Source organism: Mobula hypostoma, chromosome 3 (genome assembly GCF_963921235.1).
Source record: "Mobula hypostoma chromosome 3, sMobHyp1.1, whole genome shotgun sequence".
In the NCBI taxonomy this organism is placed as follows: Eukaryota; Metazoa; Chordata; class Chondrichthyes; order Myliobatiformes; family Myliobatidae; genus Mobula; species Mobula hypostoma.
In genome coordinates, this window is record NC_086099.1 from 196,243,594 (window position 1) to 196,265,194 (window position 21,601).

The 21,601-nt window shown below is 41.4% G+C and overlaps 1 protein-coding gene across 5 annotated transcripts in view; it reads right to left on the bottom strand.

The window, feature by feature from the left end:
* The window catches only part of pard3aa (par-3 family cell polarity regulator alpha, a), an 883,471-nt gene that overhangs the window by 514,939 nt on the left and 346,931 nt on the right, over window positions 1-21,601 (bottom strand). For all 5 annotated transcript variants that reach the window (XM_063044362.1, XM_063044364.1, XM_063044363.1 and 2 more), the window contains exon 3: window positions 3,245-3,425. In XM_063044362.1, the coding sequence (XP_062900432.1) occupies window positions 3,245-3,425 (181 nt within the window). The remainder of the gene's footprint in view (window positions 1-3,244; window positions 3,426-21,601) is intronic.

Genomic DNA, 21,601 nt, shown 5'->3' on the forward strand with positions numbered 1-21,601 from the left:
TAGGGACATTGAAGAGACTCTTAAATAAGTACATGGATGAAGGAAAAATGGAAGACTCTGTGGGGAGAGGTGTTAAATTAATCTTCGAGTGGGTTAAAAAGTTTGGCTCAGCATTTTGCGTTGAAAGCCTATATTGTTCCCTGTTCCAGATCAACACTGAGCTTTCTATCAAATACAATATATCTACGATAAAAGTCTCAATTACTCCACAATATTGTTTGAGTAGATAAAGTTTATCTTGAATCCCAAATCTGATTTATCATCATCTGTATTATCTTTATTGCATTCAGACCTGAGTGCCCCACAAGCTGAAACATCTACAAATCCAAAAGTTTCATAAATCTTTTAAGAAAATCCATCTCACTTCTGGCAAGCAGAACCACAAGATAACAAATTAAATAATTTGTCATCAATTAACAGCTTATTTTTGCAGATAAAAAGTGTCCTGTAACAAAAGCATCAAGCAATCTATTAACGCACATCAAAGTTGCTGGTGAACGCAGCACGCCAGGCAGCATCTCTAGAAAGAGGTACAGTCGACGTTTCAGGCCAAAACCCTTCGTCAGGACTAACTGAAGGAAGAGTTAGTAAGAGATTTGAAAGTGGGAGGGGGAAGGGGGAGATCCAAAATGCGAGTCTGAGTCAAAATGTGGTCGAAAAGTTGAAGAGCCGAAGAAATTACAGATAGGGAGCAGTGAGAGATGGTTTCACTGAACTCCCGTCGAAGAGAGGATCTAAACTTCTTCGGTGTAGGCACCACCGGAACAGGCTTCGCAGTAGTGAATTTTAAAACGCAAACAACAGGAATTCTGCAGATGCTGGAAATTCAAGCAACACACATCAAAGTTGCTGGTGAACGCAGCAGGCCAGGCAGCATCTCTAGGAAGAGGTACAGTCGACGTTTCAGGCCGAGACCCTTCGTCAGGACTAACTGAAGGAAGAGTTAGTAAGAGATTTGAAAGTGGGAGGGGGAAGGGGGAGATCCAAAATGCGAGTCTGAGTCAAAATGTGGTCGAAAAGTTGAAGAGCCAAAGAAATTACAGATAGGGAGCAGTGAGAGATGGTTTCACTGAACTCCCGTCGAAGAGAGGATCTAAACTTCTTCGGTGTAGGCATCACCGGAAGAGGCTTCGCAGTAGTGAATTTTAAAACGCAAACAACAGGAATTCTGCAGATGCTGGAAATTCAAGCAACACACATCAAAGTTGCTGGTGAACGCAGCAGGCCAGGCAACATCTCTAGGAAGAGGTACAGTCGACGTTTCAGGCCGACTGTACCTCTTCCTAGAGATGCTCCCTGGCTGCTGCATTCACCAGCAAATTTGATGTGCGTTGCTTGAATTTCCAGCATCTGCAGAATTCCTGTTGTTTGTGTTTTTAAAAAGCAATCTATTAATACATTTTAGTTGAATTGTGTAAACAGAGCTACATTGAACATTTTACAGAACACCACATCTGTATTATTATAAAAAGCAATCCAGTTCTGGCCCACTGTAGCAAATATTCACTTGTTGCACAAAAGACTCAGGAAAATAAGCAGATCACGTTATATCTACGGAGAGAAATGAACAGGCTGAGGCCCTTCAAGCACCTGTGGATGCTCATGTTCAGGAAAATAAGGATTTATTTTTGACAAATTTGCTCATGGATAAGTTCAAAACATAACATGCACCAGGTTTTCAAGAAGCTCCTTCTACTTCTTTTGTGAATTGCCATATGTATGAAAATTATATATTCAGATTCCACTTGGACTCTTGCACTGAACTTAAGGAACCATCAAAAGAATTATTTATGGTTTCAGGAATTTATTGCAATTCAAATTTGGCAAGCATTGACCACATACATATTTTCATATCTGGACCATCATGTGGTAAAGATATGTTTGACAATAGGACTGCCAAGGGAAGGGGAGAACTGCCAAGACATAGTCCAATGCTAAGGATAATCAGCATCGCTATGTCTGTGGGATGCAATAAAGCGAGAGAGAGCGCACAAGGATTCACAGGAATGTTGCTGGGATTGGAAAGTTTAGTCATCAGAAGAGCAGATACACTAGCCAGTCTTCCCAAGAACAAAGAGGGCTAAAAGGTTACTGATTGAGGTATATAACATCCAGGTAGTAAATGATGTCAGCTTCCTGTGATAGGTGTGTGAACCTTATCATATTGATTGTCAGAAATGCCGAGTGGGCACGCAGCTGATTGATTGTGCAGTGCATCAATTCGGCCTCCTACGTGCAGGAGGCACCCACTCTTGAGTGAGGGCTTCTGAGTGCACACACTTTTCATATTGCTGAGTACAGCTCATAGTAAATTGCCCAAGCCATACTGTTACTAACGTGACTCAGTAAAAATGTTTAATCATACTGCTCCACTGTTGTTCTTGCTCTGTGTGTACGTAACAGTGTGTCTTCAACTACAGGCACACCTTTTAACATGAGAGGGAGGAAGTTTAAGGTGAGAGGGAAGAGACTTAAAGCAAACCTGCTGGGTGAATATATCACTCAAACAGTAGCTGGTATCTGGAATGAAATGCCAGACGTGGTGATAACAGTAAAACACTTTTTAAAAATTGACTTTATTTGTCACATGTACACCGAAACATACAGGGAAATGCACTGTTTCGTCAACAAGCAACTTCGTCTTTTTTAATGTGCTGGGGAGAGCCCGCAACGTCACCATGATTCCGGTGACAATAAAGCATGCACACAACTTACTAACCGAACCCATTTTCTTTGGAATGTGGGAGGAAGGAAACCCAAGTGGTCACAGGCTCCTTGCAGGCAGTAGCGGGAATTGATCCCTAATCACGGGTGCTGTAAAGCGCTTTGCTAATCTCTACAACACAGTATCACCACATGTAGGGTAAAGTGGCAAGAACAGTAGCATCATCTGGACTGGTACTTGAAATGGACAGGGCACAGAGGGGTACGGAATAAATGCAGACAATTGGGAATTGTATGGATAAGCACGATCATCAACGTGGACACCAAGGGCCGAAGGGTTCATTTCTATGCAGCACAACTCTATGACTCCGGCCCAGCCAATACTCTGATATCATCCCTGCTTTCAGACAGCAAAGAGATGCATAACTATACAACAAAAAGCAATGAAAATATGCAAAACAAAATAGCAACATTTTAAGGGCATGTCAAACAAAAAAGAGCTGCAAGATGACAATATGACCAAATGACTGCCCAAAATAATACAAAATATCCCAGTACCAGTATATAGAAAAATACTCACTTGCTCGGAGGACAGATGGTGTGACCTCGATCTCACTTGATACTTGATAGGGTTGAAATGCAGACAAGGAGTTTGGTGTCGATTCACTGCTGAACATATCAGGGCTTTGAGTGCCCGTTGAACTAGCACTGGTTCCATCACCACCATGGTGGGGGTCTTGCTCTTCAAAGATGGCAACAAGCTGTGGGGAAGAACAACAGTTAAAACTCAGAATATTAGTTTAATTTTGTTTGTTCTTTGATGTATTTGACCATGTCACCAGCACATACCTATCCAATGACTTTTCCCCCCCAAAGGATGTCAAAACCAATTTTCAATTATATGTTTCATTGTATAAACTAATAATTACAGCACAAATGCTGCATAATTAATATCATAATTATAATTCATTCAAATTGGTGAATGAACATCAAATTTATTCACCATTCCAGATCACTTGTGTTGCAACTTTACTATTACTGTAATGAACCATCATCAAATAACTGTCAAAAATCTCCATCACATGCTCAGTGAAAATCTAAATATTGCTGGAAACCTCAAGTAAAGTGCTGGGAACACTCAGCAGGTGAGGCAAATATCTGTGGAAAGGGAAAGAGTTAACATTTCAGCTTGAAAATCCTTCATTCAATTTGGAAAATCTTCAACCTGATGCGTTAAATGTTTCACTTTCCATGGATGATGCCTGACCTGTTGAATTTCTCCAGCATTTTGTGCTCATAATTGTAATTCTTTCTGGATTTGGAGACTTCATTTCCAAGAGGAATTAACTGCCCCTCTGAACTTGACTATTAGTCAACAGGGCTGAAGGAAGGTTGAAATGCGGGCCTTTGTTTAAAGTGGTGATGAAACACAATTAAGATAAAAATAATTCAACCCAAGTTTCATTTGTCACACTCCAAGTTCAAGTTTATTGTCATTCCATTCAACTGTATACATGCATACCACCAAATGAAACAACGTCTCCCTGGACCAAGGTGCACAACACAGTATGTACAACTCACTTAAAGTCATATTATCACAAAAAAAGCAAAACAGTCTAACGCTAGTTGCGCTTCATATGTGATGAGACCTAGGGGGTGGCAGGGGGGTTCAGTGGTTTCAGGGCCTGGGGGAAGATGCTGTTACCAACCTAATTGCCCTTGTCCTTATGCTACAATACCTCCTACCTGATAGCAGGGGTTCATAGTGACTATGGGAGGGATGGGAGGAATAATTGACAATGGTAAGGACCCGGCCTACACACCACTCCTGATAAATATCTCTGATGGGTGGAAAAGAGACCCCAATGATCCTTTTTGCAATCCTTTCTAGGGACTTTAGATCAGATGTCTTTCAATTCCGGTACCAGACAGCGATTTCAGTCTTTGACTTGCGAACAAAGAGCTACCGAAAAAGATCTCAGCAGTACCCCTGCAACATGTGTCTCGACCCTCCCGAAGTTTATCAAAACTACAATAATTCCAAATTTTTCTTTAGCACACCAGGATTTAATCACTGAATTTACTGAATGAGCAAATAATGTTGTATATTGAAAATTAATTTTCCTAATTTGATTTCATCATTTAAATTGGATCAGTTACTGATATAATTGCTGCAGAACTAATAATTTCTTAGAGACGCCAGCAGTGCTTTCGACTGATAGGAAAGTTGCCTTAAACATATCACTGTGATCGTGTGTGGTATGAAATTAAGCCAGATGGACCAGTCTGACAGTGGGTAAGAGCGTGACACAGCTCAAGATGTAGTCGCACACCTGACTAATAGATATTCAGCCACCATGTCTGCTGTTAAAAGAATATCTATCCAAGTGCACTGGACCACCAGTGAAATGTTGATTGTGTGCCAGTGTCACAGTAAGCCTCTTATGAACATCTCACTGGTATTCAGATGCTGGCAGGCTCATCACTGCACCTGTGTTTTAGGGTGCATTTATTCACACTGCAGCTTCAGCCTGCTGCTTGGATACTGGCAGCTGCAGCTTGTGTTCCAGTCAGGCAAAAATTAATGTTTACATTGCCTGCTACTCCAACAACCCTGCCCGCGTGTGCCGACAGGCACATCTGTGCAAAACCTTCACCAAGCACTCCAGAATTAAATGCTTAGAAAATCGGCAAAGGGGTATTTCTGCTCTTTGAATAATTTAGCAGTGTGAGGCTGAACTCAAAGTGTTTGGGAGATTACCAGGCACTTTTCTTGTCAGGTTGGAAGCCACACTGCATTTATACTGAGTGCCTGCCCAACTCGCGGGCTTCAGAGGCTCAGTTAGTTCGAACGGAGCCTCAGCCCCAGCTTTCCACCTTGCCTCTTGCATCTGATGTAAAATACAACTTAATGCACAAGTGCTCCAAGAACTAATGTGCAGGACCATTCTTACACTTCAGATGAGTGTACATATGCTATTTTCTGCTGAGTCACAATAAAACAGCAAACCAGCGCACAATCTCATATTTAAAATTGAATAAGAGCTCAGAAGTTCTTTTTCAGAAAAGTGTCCGTCCCCCCCCCCCACCACCCCACTATTATTGATGGAGCCCTCACTTGGTTTGTCACCTAAAAAACTCACTAAATTCTACAGATGTACCATGGAGAACATTCCAACTGGTTGCATCACCATCTGGCATGGGGGGTGGGCGCGGGGGTTACTGCACAGGATCGAAGTAAGCTGCAGAAAGTCGTAAAATTAGTCATCTACACTGTGGGCACTAGTCTCCATCGAATCCAAGACATATTCAAAGAGTGGTGCCTCAAAAAGGTGGTATCCAGCATTAAGGACCCCAACCACCCAGAACATGCCCTCTGCTCATTGTTACCAACAGGAAGGAGGTACATAAGCCTGAAGGCACACACTCAGTGATTCGGGAACAGCTTCTTCCCCTCTGCCATCCAACTTCTAAATGGACATTGAACCCATGAACACTACCTCACTGCTATATTTTTCTGTTTTAGCCCTACTTACTTAACTATTTCAAATTATCTATAGTTAACTAAGTAGGGCTAAAACACACTCCCACCAGTTCCCTCCCCCACAGCTCCCATGTGCCCCGTGCATCTCCCTCACTTTTATTCCATTGTTCCACCACGGTCTCTCATCAGATTGCATCATCTCCAGACTTTTGTCATTACCACTTATCACCTCCCAGGTTATAGTTGCCTGTCCACAATCACATCCCCCATCTGCCTATCACCAACCATTTACATTCCCTTGCTCCACCTCTTCCTTGCACCTTTTTATATTGGCCATCTCTGCTCTACCTTTCAGACCAGATTAAGGGTTTCGACACAAAATGTTAACCGGCTTCTGGCCTCCACAGATGCCACTTATCCCAGGCATTTTCTCCAGTATTTTGTGCGTCTAAATTCAAATTAATATTTGACATCATAAATAAAAAATTTCAACCAGACTAATAAAAGTAAACTTCTAATGTATTTTTTTCTCCAGGTGGGAAATTAAATGCTGGCCCAACTCTTGGTCACAATTGGAACTTTTGAAATTGTTCTTTGAACAGAGATTCCGTAGCCCAGGGCCTTGAAACTGACTCCTGGCACTGATTCAGTTACTTTAATTAGCCAAAAGGAGACAGTAAATTGGCAAACAGTTGTGAGGCTGACTCCACAATGCTGTCCACAGAAGGCAAATGGCAGGGTTAAACCAAATTAGTGCAAAAATTATTCCTAATTGCCAAATCTTGAGAGCTCCGAGACCAGATGCATAGATGTTTGAGGTTAATTTAATGCAATGCATCAGACCATGCTCTTTCAAAAACAAGAGGAAGTCTGCAGATACTGGAAATCCAAACAACACACACAAAATGCGAGAGGTACTCAGCAGGCCAGGTAGCATCTATGGAAGAGCATAGTCGGTGTTTCGGGCCGAAACCCTTTGGCAGAACTGGAGGATGAAAAGGCTAAGTAGTACATTTAAAAGGTAGGGGGAGGGGAGAGAGAAACACCAGGTGAGAGGTGAAACCTGAAGGGGGAAGGATGAAGTCAAGAGCTGGGAAGTTGATAGGTGAAAGAGACAGAAGGGCATGGAAGAAAGAAAAGTGGAGAGAAGCACCAGAGAGGCGATGGGTGGACAAGGAGATAAGGTGAGAGAGGGAAAAGGGGATGGGAAATGGTGAAGGAGACGAGGCAGGGGCACTAACAGAAATTTGAGAAATCGATGTTCATACCATCAGGTTGGAGGCTACCCTAATGGTATTTCAGGTGTTGTTCCTCCAACCTAAGTGTGGCCTTATCACGACAACGGAGGAGGCCAAGGACGGACATATTGGAAGAGGAATTAAAATGGGTGTCTTCTGGCGGATGGAGCGTAGGTGCTCAGCGAAGCGATCTCCCAATCTACACCAGGTCTGACCAATGTACGGGAGGCCAGAACAGGAGCACCAAACACAGTAAATGACCCCAACAGACTCACAGGTGAAGTGCCGCCTCACCTGGAAGGACTGTTTAGGGCCTTGAATGGTAGTGAGGGAGGATATGTAGGGACAGGTGTAGCACTTGTTCCATTTGCAAGGATAAGTGCCAGGAGGGAGATCAGTGGGGAGGGACAAATTGACAAGAGTTTCATGTAGGGAGTGATCCTTGCAGAAAGCAGAAAGTGGGGGGGAGGGAAGGATGTGCTCATTGATGGGATCCTGTTGGAGGTGGTGGAAGTTTCGGAGAATTTCTCGCTGGACATGGAGGCTGGTGGGGTGGTAGGGAAGGACAAGAGGAACCCTATCCCTGGTAGGGTGGCGGGACGATGGGGTAAGAGCAGATGTGCGTGAAATGGAAGAGATGTGGTTGAGGGTAGCGTTGATGGTGGAGAAAGGGAAGCCCCTTTCTTTGAAAAAGGAAGACATCTCCTTTGTTCCAGAATGAAAAGCCTCATCCTGAGAGCAGCCACAGAAGCGACAAAGAAATTGAGAGAAGGGGGTGGCGTTTTTACAATTAACAGGGTGGGACGAGGTATAGTCCAGGTGGCTGTGAGAGTCCATGGGTTTATAATAGACATCGGTGGATCAGCTGTCTCCAGAGATAGAGACAAAGAGATCGAGAAAGGGGGAGGGATGTGTCAGAAATGGACCGGGTAAATTTGAGGGCAGGGTGGAAGTTGGAGGCAAAGTGGATGAAATTGACAAGTACAACGTGGGTACATGAAGCAATACCAATGCAGTCATCGATACAGCGTAGGAAAAGTGCTGGACGGTCACTAGTGTAGGCTTGGAACATAGACTGTTCCATGCAGCCGACAAACAGGCAGGCATAGCTGGGGGGCATGCGACTGCCCATAGCTACCCTTTTTGTTTGAAGGAAGTAGGAGGAGTGAAAGGAGAAATTATTTAGAGTGAGGAGAGTGGTGGTGGAGGGGAACTTGATAGGTCTGGTGTCCAGAAAAAGAACTGAGATCTTTGAGGCCTTCCTGGTGGGGTTGGAGGTGTTTCAGGACCAGACATTCTAGTAAAAATTTCTTTCACCAACCAACTTCCCAGCTCTTTACTTCATCCTTCCCCCTCCAGGTTTCACCTATCACCTGGCATTTCTCTTCCCCCCCTACAATATTTTAAATCTATTTCACAGCATTTTTCTCCAATCCTGCCGAAGGGTTTTGGCCCAAGACATTAACTGTAATCTTTACCATAGACAGACATCCCATCTTTCCCGGAAGTTCCAGGAGTCTCCGGCATATTAATAGTGGCTCCCTGATGCCTGCAAATTATATACAATATCACGGAAATTTTTTTTGAGAGCGAGAGAAAGCAAGAGAGAGCGCGAGAGCAACGAGAGAGAGCGCAAGAGAGAGCGCGAGAGCAACGAGAGAGAGCGCGCGAGCAAGCGAGCGACAGCGCGCGAGCAAGCGAGCGACAGCGCGCGAGCGACCACGAAAGAGAGAGACAGCATGTCATGGCAGAGTGTTCCAAAAAATATATAAAACGTACGTCACCCCAGACTACACTAAAGTGTACCCCTGCCTAATAGGGGTCAAAATAATGACAGTGTTGCTCGCTGCACTGTTTGCAACAATGACTTTTCTATTGCCCATGGTGGGTTAAGACTGTAAAAGACATGTTGAGGTGAGTTTAACAGGTGTCATTCGTTCATTAGCATAGCTAATGTTATTTAAACTAACTGGCTAGCTGCTAAGGAGCTACTCTATTGCAGACATCCCACCTCTCCTGGGAGACTCCCGCAAATTGATGGTGCTACCTCCCTGGAATGAGTTTTTGCAGGGTGGGATGTCTGCATCGATGCTGCCTGGCCTTCTGAGTTACTCCAGCATTTTGTGTGTGTTGCTGAGACAATGCTCTTTGTCAGCCCAACAACTGGCTCGTGGTACAAACTCTTTCCCTTACATTAGTATCGAAGATGGATCGGTTTGTCATTTTTAAAAGATGGATAAACATTCATTAATTGGAAATATTAAAGGATTTTGGAGAGAAAGGCAAATAAAGCAAAAGTTAGTTAGGGCTCAGCCATGATTTCATTTTACAGTAAAAGAGACCTGAGGCATTAAGTAGTCTACTTTGAATCTCTAGGACATGAGACAACAGTCGACAATTCCCTTATGATTTGAATTTCATGCTTAATTCCCTTAAATTACTGGGTACTGCTCTGACGAACATCCCAAAAGCCTTTAATACTACTATCTTGAATTTTGAAATATGCTCCCTCCCTGCATTACTTACACCAAGCAATGCCGCTGTAAGAGATTCTGCAGTCCCTGAATGTAAACATCCCCTTTGATACAAACATATCCTTTCATGCATCCTCTTTGATCTTCTAAAAGTTGCCAAGCAGCCAATAGCTTAACAGTCTTAGCATTTCCCCATTAATGTTTAAGCAGTCTTTGATGAGAAACCATATGTGACTTCGAATATACAAAGGTTGGCTGAAATACAGCGATTGCTCAGGACTGTGACTGGAACCATCAATTCTGTCAGTGGCTCCAGACTACAGCTTTGTGCAGAACTTTCCAATTAGTCACAAGTTTCTAAAATTAAATGAAAGCATTCATATGAATTTACTTGACAATGGCAGTGCCAGTTGAATTACGTTGCTGCCGCTCAAGGTCAAGGTTGTCAGAGATCAGAGAACCAATTTGCATGAAAAGAAACCCTTCACCCACAAATTCTACACTGAACATCAAACACAAAGTTACAAAACTTCTTCATAAACCCCATTTTATCACCCCACATTCCTATCGATTCCACCCAGATTTCTCCAATCATCTTCAAACAAGAGGCATTTTCCAGAAGCCAATTAACCTATTAACCTACTAACCCCCATGTCTATGACATGTGACAGTATCTGGAAGAAGCTTATATAATCAGGGAGAACATATTAACTGAACACTGCTCTAGGAGTTCAGAGTTCAACCTAAGGTTAATCCTGGAGCTGAAAGACGGCAGTTCAAATGAAAGGGAAGAAAAATGCACACAATGTGCCCTCGCTGTGACTGTGGATTAACAAGTGCTTACTCGATATGCCCCCAAACAGCAAACTGCACCAGATGCCAGGGTTCCATCCATCCCCAGTATTGCTAAGGTCAGATCTAGCCATACTGCTGGAGAGATGGGCAGTATACTTCTACCAGATGATGCAGAAAGACAGCTTGGAGCACAAGTCAATCAGTAGTAAATGAGGAACTTCAGGAAAAGGAGAAAGAGACTCCCGTCAGATTTCAACCACTCACAAAATGGTGGAGAAACTTATAGACAGAAAGGAATAAAAAGTCGACATTATGGACCAAGACCCTTCATCAGTACCGTACTGGAAAGGAAGGCGGTAGAAGCCAGAATGAGGTGGTGAGGGTCGGGGGGGGGGGCAGGGTAATGGGTACAGGCTGATAGGTGACAGGTGTGTGGCCCAAGATTTTCAGCATTTACAGAATCTCTTCTGTTCTTGTCAGATAGGTCTACAAGCAGTCCTCTCATGCAATAAACATCAACACGAATTTCGACTGAGCTTCAAAATCTCATTTGCATAATAACAAGAAGGGTGAGGCCTGTCAAATACTTCATGTTCTCAGGGTGAGCAGTGTGTTTGACACCCATCCAGTTCCTCATGGAATACACTGGGGAAAGAGGTGCAGTAGTTTTTGACAGATATTCAGACAAATACCGAGTTCCTCAGCTTCAAATGTTACAAATGAAGTCCACCTTTGTTTAAAAAATTGTTCATGCTTGGCAACAAAGGAGGCTGGGAACAATGTCCTTAGGAACCCACCCCCAAGTGTGCCTGCCAATCAACCACCTCTCTTTGGTCATCTCCCTAAATGTACCCACTCTCGTTTCTATCTACAGTCGGCCCTCCTTATCCGCGAGTTCCGCATGCGCAAATTCAACCAACCGCGAATTGACAAAACCCGGAAGTGCCCTTCCAGCACTTGCTGTTCGAGCATGTACAGACTTCTTTTTCTTGCCATTATTCCCTAAATAATGCAGATTAACAACTATTTTACATAGTATTTACATTGTATTAGGTATTATAAGTAATCTAGAGATGATTTAAAGTATACGGGAGGATGTGCGTAGGTTATCGTGGATCGGGATTAAAAAAAAACAGAAGTTCTCTTACTAAGTAATTTGGAACAAGTACATCCGGTATTATTTAGCGTCAGTTAGTCAAATGTTTGTCTTAGTATATAGTATATATTTTACCTTTCTATGCATATAAAATACTTAAGAAACATATGTTTCAGCGCCGGGCTCGGGAACAGAAATTCCCGAGTTCAATCCAGGGACAGAGCGCTTCCGAGCACGCTCTCCATCTGTGTCAGATGTGGAGGATCAAAAACCCAAAACCCCTAAACCCAATAATTAAACCACTGCATTGCTTAGTAATAATTGTAGCTTTAATTGGGCAGGGCCTTTCTTCAATCCTTTAAAATTGTTCCGATCGTTGACCAACTGCAGCCTAACACTTTTCCAATGACCGATGGTTTATTGATCATTACAAAATGTCTCTCTGGTGCTTCCTTCACCTTCCTCCTCCCTTTGTTTTCCCAACCATGATTCTGTTCTCCCTGCCCCCTTCCCATTCTCAGTTCGCAATAGACCCAGATCAAAATGAAGTTTATCATAGTTCACGTATATAATGAAATTTGTTTTTTGTGCGACAGCAGTACAGAGCAATACATAAAATTACTACAGTACTATGCAAAAGTCTTAGACATCCTAGTGTGCGATAAAAATATGACTTCTGGACAGTACTATATACTCAATCCATGTAATTCTGCCATGGACAGTCCTAACATAGCTGTGATGGGGGTGGGGGATCAGGGAGATGGTTGGGCACAGGGCTAGCAACCCTATCCCGTAAAAACCCAGAGCTACAGAAGCTCCAAAGATCTCATTCCTGGGAGAGGAAGGATCTTTGAAATGGGCTACACCTGGGGACAACTTGAAAGACTGCCCTTGGACAGAGGACTCTGGCTAGCTGCTGTCAGTAACCTATGCCCCAGTAGAGGTGATGGGCTGAAGAAAAAGAAGAATTTTATGTATTTACAGTATATTTATTGTATTTTTTTTATTATTGTGCTATTTTCATTCTCCTTTGCACTTGTGTACAGGAAATGGTATTAAACAGTCTTGAATCTTGAATTGCACTCTTATTGGACGAAGTTGCTGTGATGTTGGACGGGAACCTTCCTTTCTCTTCTTCTTCTTAAGCAGACATTATGGACTACATAGTTGTATATTTGATGAGAAGACAATCTCCTGTTAGCAGTTTTCTTTGATATTACGTTGTTAAGAAGCTGAAATGGTTCAGTCCACTTCCACCAGCCTGGAGTGAAATTTATACCGAGACACTGAATTCCACCACACAAGGCACAGACTACTGAAGGAATAGCTGCCAGTGGTGGAGGGAAGGGAAGTTACATGTTCACATGCTAAAAGTCAGAGGAACAATAATTGCAGGAAAGGTTGAAAAACTGACATTGGATCAGAGATAAGCACAAGCACGTGCAAAACCTCTGGGAGACCAAGTAGATTAGAACAAGATAGGTAGATAACAGAAAGTCAAAAGAGAAAAGACATCAAACAAATTATGGATTGCGAAAACTAACATAAGGTAACTAATTTGATCTCAGCCATACAGATCAAACTGTCACAAAGTTACATGGAGAAGCATTGGCAATCATATATTCCTTGCAAGGACTGAACAGACTAAACAAGCTCTTTTTCTTCAGGAAGATGTTGCTCGAGTGTGAGAACTCAAGGACAAGTAACAATTACGGAGATGAGGAGGAACTGCTTTTTCCAGAAGTTGGTGAATCTGTGGAATTCTTTGCCCAATGAAGCAGTGGAGGCTACCTCAGTTAAGAGAAGGTTGAATAGATTTTTGCATAGTAGGGGAATTAAGGGTCATGGGGGAAAGGCAGGTAGGTGGAGATGAGCCCACGGCCGGATTAGCCATGACCAGACTTGATGGGTCAGGTGGCCTATTCCTGCTCCTATTTCTGATGTTCTGATGTTCTATTTCAAAACGTAGCATCAGTAATGGTGCATGATATTAAAAGCTGAACTGTGTATAGAACACTATTTAAATTGTACAAATATTGTGATTCATAAAACTCACAATAATCCAGGAGACAAACCTTTATTCAATGCAAAGTTTTGAAAAGCAGATCTGGAACAGCACCAAGCTCAAATCCAAATTAACTTCAAAGCAATAAAAACAACAACCAGTTAACAGTTTTTCAATTTAAAAAATTAAATTCGTTAACTAAAGATAAATACATTCCTACTAGGGAAAACAAAACTAATCTGAGATTATAGGAAATATTTACCTTAAAGACCTTCCATTCACTATCACCATACAGAACTATGCTGCTATTGTATTGAATAATCCTCAGTACCATTCAAACTACCACTTCTCTGAATTCAATCATCCCACAACTAGAGGTCATACAATCAAGTTTTGACAGGATAAATATAAGAGTTTTCTCCAATATTCTCCGTCCCATGACCCCGTTTTCTCTCCTTTAAAATTTACCTTAAATTTACCTTAAATCTACAGATCCAGCTTTCTCCCATTTTAGGCGGAATATCTCTAATGATAGGATCAGGTTGGTCATAAGGCAGAGAAACAGTTATCAGCTCCACCCACTCCACACCAACATCACTACTCTAGTTGAGACTCCTCACAACAAGCAAATGTGGGAAAAAGTTCATACAATCTACCTCTTACACTCCATTTGGCAACGCATTCCACATTCTCAATACCTTGCCAAACTCTGTTAGGTAACTACTTCTTGGCATATTCTATTGCATTAAAGATGCTGCAAGAGTCCAAGATTTTGCAGCAGCTATTACGTTCAACAGAGGCCAGCAGTATTAAAGGTAATGCTAAATGAAACAATTACTGTGGAGAGGTAAGAAGGGAGTGGAGAAACAGAGGGGAATAAAGCAATTGATTTTTCAGGGAACTGATTTTTGAAAGGAAATAAAATGATTTTTTAAACATGTGGTGATAAAGAATAAAGTACATCCTATCCTCGTTATATGCGTCTTCAGACTATGCGGATTCACGGTTATGCGAGGAACCTATTTCTATCAATGTCTCGTTATATGCGTCCAAAATTCACAGTTATGCGAGGGGCACTGCCTTCCCGCCAATACAAGTCACGTGCGCACACCTCACGGTCTCACTTTTGGGATGAGAAGCACCGCTTTCCCGCCAATACAAGTCAGGTGCGCGCGCCTCACAATCTCTCTTCCGCCACTCTCGCATTGGTTTTGGCAAGGTGTGGATGCGCGATCTTAAACTTTTGTAGGTTTTACCTACGGTGCAGTGATTTTGCGTTTTAAATATTTAACTATGCCTCCTGAGCGTCCGATGTCATGTCCTGGGCCGTCAGCCAAGCGGCAGAGAACCGCTTTAATACTTGAAAAAAAGTTGGAAATTATAAACAGTGCGGCATCAGCTGAAGGTAACACAGCTCTTGGACGCTACTGCCAGGAACAGAATCTTGCCTTTAAAGTTCTTTTGTTGCTTGACAATGCGCCAGCCCATCCTAAACATTTGGACAGCATTCATCCTAACATAACAGTGCGTTTCCTGCCACTTAGCACAACATCGCTGATTCAACCACTCGACCAAGGTGTAATCCACATTCAAGGTGTGCATTTTTTTTTTACGGCGAACTATCTCTCAGATGCTGCAAGCAACAGACGATTTTGAAAATCCCGTGAGTTTACCAACAGTGGGGGAATGGTGGAAGTCGGAACACTTGGCACAAATGGCGATGGACGTGGAACCAAGTTTCGAATGGAGTCAGCATTTCAGTCGTTCCCTGCCGTCAACCCTTCTTCCCTACAAGCAAATTTAAAACAAAATGCTGCCAAGCAAACAACCCTCACCATTTTATGAAAATCACTGTAATCTTCTGCTGCCAGCAGTTCTAAGAGTTCTGTGAGTCTTCCTTCACCCCTTGCTGTGCTTGATATTATCCTGACGACCACAACCATCCACCTTATCCGTGTAAAGCTGCTGGACACCACAACAACCACTCATCTCCCGGAGTGAACACACCTACCACTGTTGGTGAGTACTGTACACCAGAGGGTGTTAACTTTCTATGATTTATTACATTGAATATTACCTTAAATTGATTAAATATAATAAAAATTTTGTCTTGTAGTACTGTTTTTGTGTCGTATTGGTATAAAATGTGAATAAATTACGGATGACATATTTAGGAAGCCCTCTGGAATGCATCCCTATTTTCTCCATTTAAATAATTATTCACATTATGCGATTTCACATTATGCATCGACTTCGAGGAACGTATCCCTCGCATATAATGAGGATAGGGTGCATATAGAAATACAGTATGAATTAAAATATTTGAGCGGATTTTATCTAAGCAATAAGTTAAAGTGCAAGTATACAGACTGGACCAACTAAGGTCAAGAAATAATCCTTGTTTAATTTAAAGTTATAGAGTCAAAGAATGCTACAGAACAGAAACAAGCACTCTGGTCATCTGCTTTGTACCAAACTATTAATTGGCCTAATCCTATCAACTTGCACCTCGACCAGAGCCCTCCATACCCCTCCTATTCATGTACTGATCCAAATTTCTCTTAAATATTGAAATCGAGCCCACATCCACCGTTTGCACTGGTAGCTCATACCACACTCTATGCTCTGAGTGAAGAAGGTCCCCCCCTCATGTTCCCCTTAAACAGTTTACCTTTCACCTTTAACCCATGACCTCAAGTTTCAGTCTCAACCAATCTCAGTAGAAGAAACCTGCTTGCATTTACCCTGCCAAGAAACTCTATCAAATCTCCCTTCATTCTCCAAAACTCCAGGGAATAAAGTCCTAGCCTATTCAATATTTCCCTATAGACCAGGCCCTCAAGTCCTGACAGTATCCTTGTAAATTTCCTCCACACTCTTTCAATCTTGTTGATACAGTTTTTGTTGGAAAGAAGATGAATCTCACGGTGGAAGAGTTTCTGAGCACAGTAAGCCAATCAGAAAATTCAAAAGGCACACACTTCATCCCACAAGAGAGAAAAATAGTGTTGGACAGACAATTAGTCTAACTTATCTGAAACTGAGACGAAAAATTGGGTAACCATAGTCCAGTCACTCAAACTGTGGTTATAGCCAATACCTTAAGAATCCATATTTTGAGATAAAGTGAGAAATTGTAAGAAGGTGGGGCTTTATGAAAAGCAAGACAAGTTTGATAAAGTTATACAGCAGACACAGACACTGTTGTTGTGAACAATCAGCACATTCAGATTTTCGAAAGGTATTTGGTAAGGTGTTAGAAGATGCTCAAGAGAGACTGAAAAATCAAAGTTGAAGTCTGAGGATCAAACACATAAGTACCATCTAAAGAGCTTATACAGGTGAAAATAAATGTATTTACATATTAATTATCCTCCAAGAGGACCCCAACCTTGTCATGGTTTGGAGGCTTGTGTGCCTCAATGAATCAGAGAGCAACGTTGGCTGGAGTTAGGGCTTTACCGCATTGGCTCTTGGTTCGTTCACTCATGCCAAACAGGTCAAAGACCAGACAAAGTGTAGTCCGCTGGTCCTCCAGGCTCGGGGGTTCAGCTCAGGGCTAACAACTCTGAATGATAAAACTAACTTGTTTTGGAAACACCAATGAAGAATCCTTCTGCCTCTGAGACTGATGGTATTCCTGAATCTCCACCCGGGTCCTGTATGACTAACAATAGTTAAAACCGAGAGGAACCCACTGACATGATTAAGGAAGCCATGAACACAAAGAGATGGAGGACCTTCATTGCTACCCTAAACACCTGTAACAGGCAGTAATTAACTAACATATTAATTATCCTGTATATGTAGATGAAGGAAACCAAAGTATTAAGAGACTCTGTCACTAACAGAGTTATTTACTAGTCTGATAAAGCAACTGCCAATTCTTTTTCATTCAATGTTTTAACAGCAGAATCCAGAGAGAGGTCACGAATGAGATTTTCTGCTTTGGGGCAGAGATGCATGACATAAAATATGGTGAATATCAACAAAAAACATCAAAGAAGCAAAGCAAACGGAAGGCAAGTACAAAATCCACATGATTATTTGTGAGAACACAATAAGAGAAGCATAAAAGAACAGCTTTTTGGCCGCTAATATTCTTTGGTAAATATAAATATGAGATTGCACATATGATGACAAACCATCTGTGACATATTAACAGTGTAAGTACCTGTGGCAATTACAGCCTTGCCAAGAACCTTTATGTGCCAGCATAGAAAATTGTGAGGAAATATAAATGGTAAAAGGAAAATAAAAATAAATCCTTAATATAACAAAACTGTTGTAATAATTAGAATCTATCTCAAAATAAAGGATTGACACTCTAATAAAGATAGCACATTTGAATGGCAATTATTGTTTAACTGTTTCAAGTACAAAAGGTACATCAAGCATGATCATAGCAAAACTTGTTTATATTGACAAATAGAGTAAGATCCAACTCCTCCACCCCCATCCCCAAAATCTATGTTCCTTAGTGCATATTGATTATTGATGATCACTTTGGGTAGAACATATGTTTGCAGAGTCCAATATATTGCTCCAATCTAGCCCTAAGTGGAACTATTTTCAAACTGCACCTGAGAAGTGGAAAGCACACAACCGCCAATGAGTGCAGGTAAAAGTATGCAGATACAGACATAAATGTTGACATCTCTAGAGCTCTCAACTCAAAAGTCAACACTATAAACTAAGGAACAACATTCATCCCCCCTTATGGATTTACAGTGTGCTTAGATCAACACAGAATAAACAAGGTACTAGATTGCAGAGCATACATATTCTATTAGGTTATCAGTGATGTTAATTAGAAGACAGTTGTCAGTAAATGAATCATGACAATAATATCACTGCTTACTTCTGATCACCATTCTAATTACACCTTTGAGAGTTCTCTTTTATATACGTGCCCACTCTTAGTCAGCTTTTTAATGAGATGTACTGCCTCCTTGGAATTTACCACTTTGGACTTTTGTCAGTAAATTTACATCCTGTACAGTTTAATTAATTGTATTAATTTTAAAATTTCTCCTATGTTTTGCTGAAAAGCAAGAACTTACGCAGCCATTTTAAATGCATAGTGGCTCATTATTGCCATGCACAAGGTCATGCTACAATTTTAATGAAGCAACAGGAAATTCATCTATTCTGATGTAGCGTATGTCAGCTTCTATAAGCATTTATATTAATGCAACCTGCAGATGTTTCCTATTGGCTACCTCCAAATAAATTGTGGGAATATCAGATCTCAAGAAAATCAGATCCAACACCTGCAGTTTCATTGTGCATGCTGCAAACAATCTAAGGACAATTAGAAATATTGAGCACTTGTCATTTGCCAGCCAGTTGAAAACAAAATGATCTGAAATGGAATAAAATCTCTCGCACATACTAAATCACTGCTAAATAATTACGTCAATTGTCAAGGTGTACAAGCTAAAATACCACAACAAATCAAGCTGCTCAAACAAGTTGCCTCCAAGAAAGAGTTTGTTAAATCAACTGGTTTCTGAGCTCCCATTAAATAATTCAATATTAATATGCAGCAAAATGAGAGTGAATGGATATCACTGCAAATTGCCCTCCAATTTTTAATGTTACCTTCAGAGTAAACCAGTGAACTTTCCAATGTCACTCACAAGTCATTCACCAATTCCCAAAGCAGTTACCAGCTGTGTCAGTAGGTCTGTTTTGGTACTGGAACTTTTGGAGAACCTTTCATGTAGCATGGAGTTCCACTTTTAATGAGAACTTGGCTTATTGTAGCATATCTGGTGAGCTGAACTGAACCTCTCCACAGTATGAAAACAAAATCATATGAATGATTCAAGAGCTTTGCCATCTCATTACAACATCTTTGCAGGTGTCCCTGAAGCAACCTTGTTATGCACTTCATTCCATATATTCACTTGGAGCAGGTTGGATGTCAACCAAAAATGCACGCCTCTCTCAGTTCACATCACCTTCTAGAGAGTGCTGAAACACTCAGATACAGCCTTCCACCACTGCAAATTGCCCCATGTATTCTTAGAGATATCTTTCATCAGCTTTTAATCTTGTACCTCCTCCATGCTGAAAACACTGCTGCCAGTCTATGCAAACAATAGGAATTCTGCAGATGCTGGAAATTCAAGCAACACACATCAAAGTTGCTGGTGAACACAGCAGGCCAGGCAGCATCTCGTCGATGTTTCAGGCCGAGACCCTTCGTCAGGACTGACAAAGGGTCTCGGCCTGAAACGTTGACTGTACCTCTTTCTAGAGATGCTGCCTGGCCTGCTGCGTTCACCAGCAACTTTGATGTGTGTTGCCAGTCTATGCGCTACTTTCCACAAACAACATGGTTTTTGCAAACAAAATCCAGACTTGGTATGCAATTATGAATGTGGGATGGTGGCAAAATATTTGCCAAAACAAGAGGCAGAAATCACCAGACCATTGTCCAAGGTGATTAAATCTGGTTTAACTTTAGACTTCTTGTGCGGTCTGACAAGAAGATGGGCTAATGCCGACAAATCCACATTCTCCTCTATTTTATATAATTGTACTTACTGTCATGATCGAAACCCTTTTCTGCAATATTGTCACTTTACATCAGATTTTCAAAGTTATCTCTTTGACCAGGTCTTTTTCACCCCGTGACCTGCAGTGATCCCTACTCCTACAGGTTGAACAACAGGGTAATTTCAACCTTGAAGCCAAGCGAATTTTGCACAGACTAACATTTTTTTTTCCAAAAAGCATTCCAGTCAAGTTGTGATCAACTTGGGTCTGGGTCTGAGAAAGCTTTTGCACTAAATACAATGATTTCAAACTGAAGACATGAATAACAAATATGTCAGAGGAGAAGAATGGTTAATTCAACTTCATGATCCCCCTAAAAATCAAAGCCTTCAGAAGTTCAGAACAGAGGTGTGCAATTTTTCTGTTCACTCACGAGCACACCGTAACTTCACAAAGTGTTGAAGTCTGCCTAGTAATAAGAATTGCAAATGATTTTTGCTGTGGGGAATAAGATAGTCTAATGATTCTAATCGGTTGCTCACTTTTTCACTGAGCAACAATCACAAAGACTGGAGCCCAAACAGGCTGCCTCTGCCAGCTAGTGGAGGTTTTTTGTGGTAACAAAAAGAATCTGAAAATACTAACAAGAACAGACCAAACTATCAGCATATCATTAAGTGGTATTCTTCAATCAAAATAAACACCTAACCAGAGAGTGAAAACAAAATCAGTTTATTTGGTGCCTGCCCAACTCATCGAAAAGGAAATGCTGCTAGGAATAGTTTGTTTAGAACCTTTGCAGAATTCTTCAAATATTACTGCAAGCAGTAAACCTTCATTTCTGTCACTGAAAATAATTACATGGCAAATGATTTATAATGGCCTTAAATTGATTAAAATGATTTCCATCAGATTGCACTGGGAACTTAGGAGTGATTATCTGTGACTAAAACCTTTTATCCTGTTGTTTCATGGTGCTTCCCTGGCTGCCTTTTACTCCAAACACTGGCGAAAATAACATGCCATAACTGTGACTCATGTCCCTTTGAAGACAGGTTCTATAAGCTTCTATCTTTCCTTCAATGGATGGTGGACTTGAATTCACCCCCCAGAAAATTATTATGTTGTTTCTCTATGAAGTAAGTGCCATGATCTATTCCTCCTAATCTAATATTGGTGATCAGAATTCAAGCAATTTTAAATATACTTTTATTTGCATGCAATAAAAACTGCACGCAACAAACTCAGACAAGAGAAGCGCAAAAGATAAAATATTGCACAAATACAAAAATAAAAAGTAACAAAATATTACATAATATTGAAAACATGAGTTGTAGA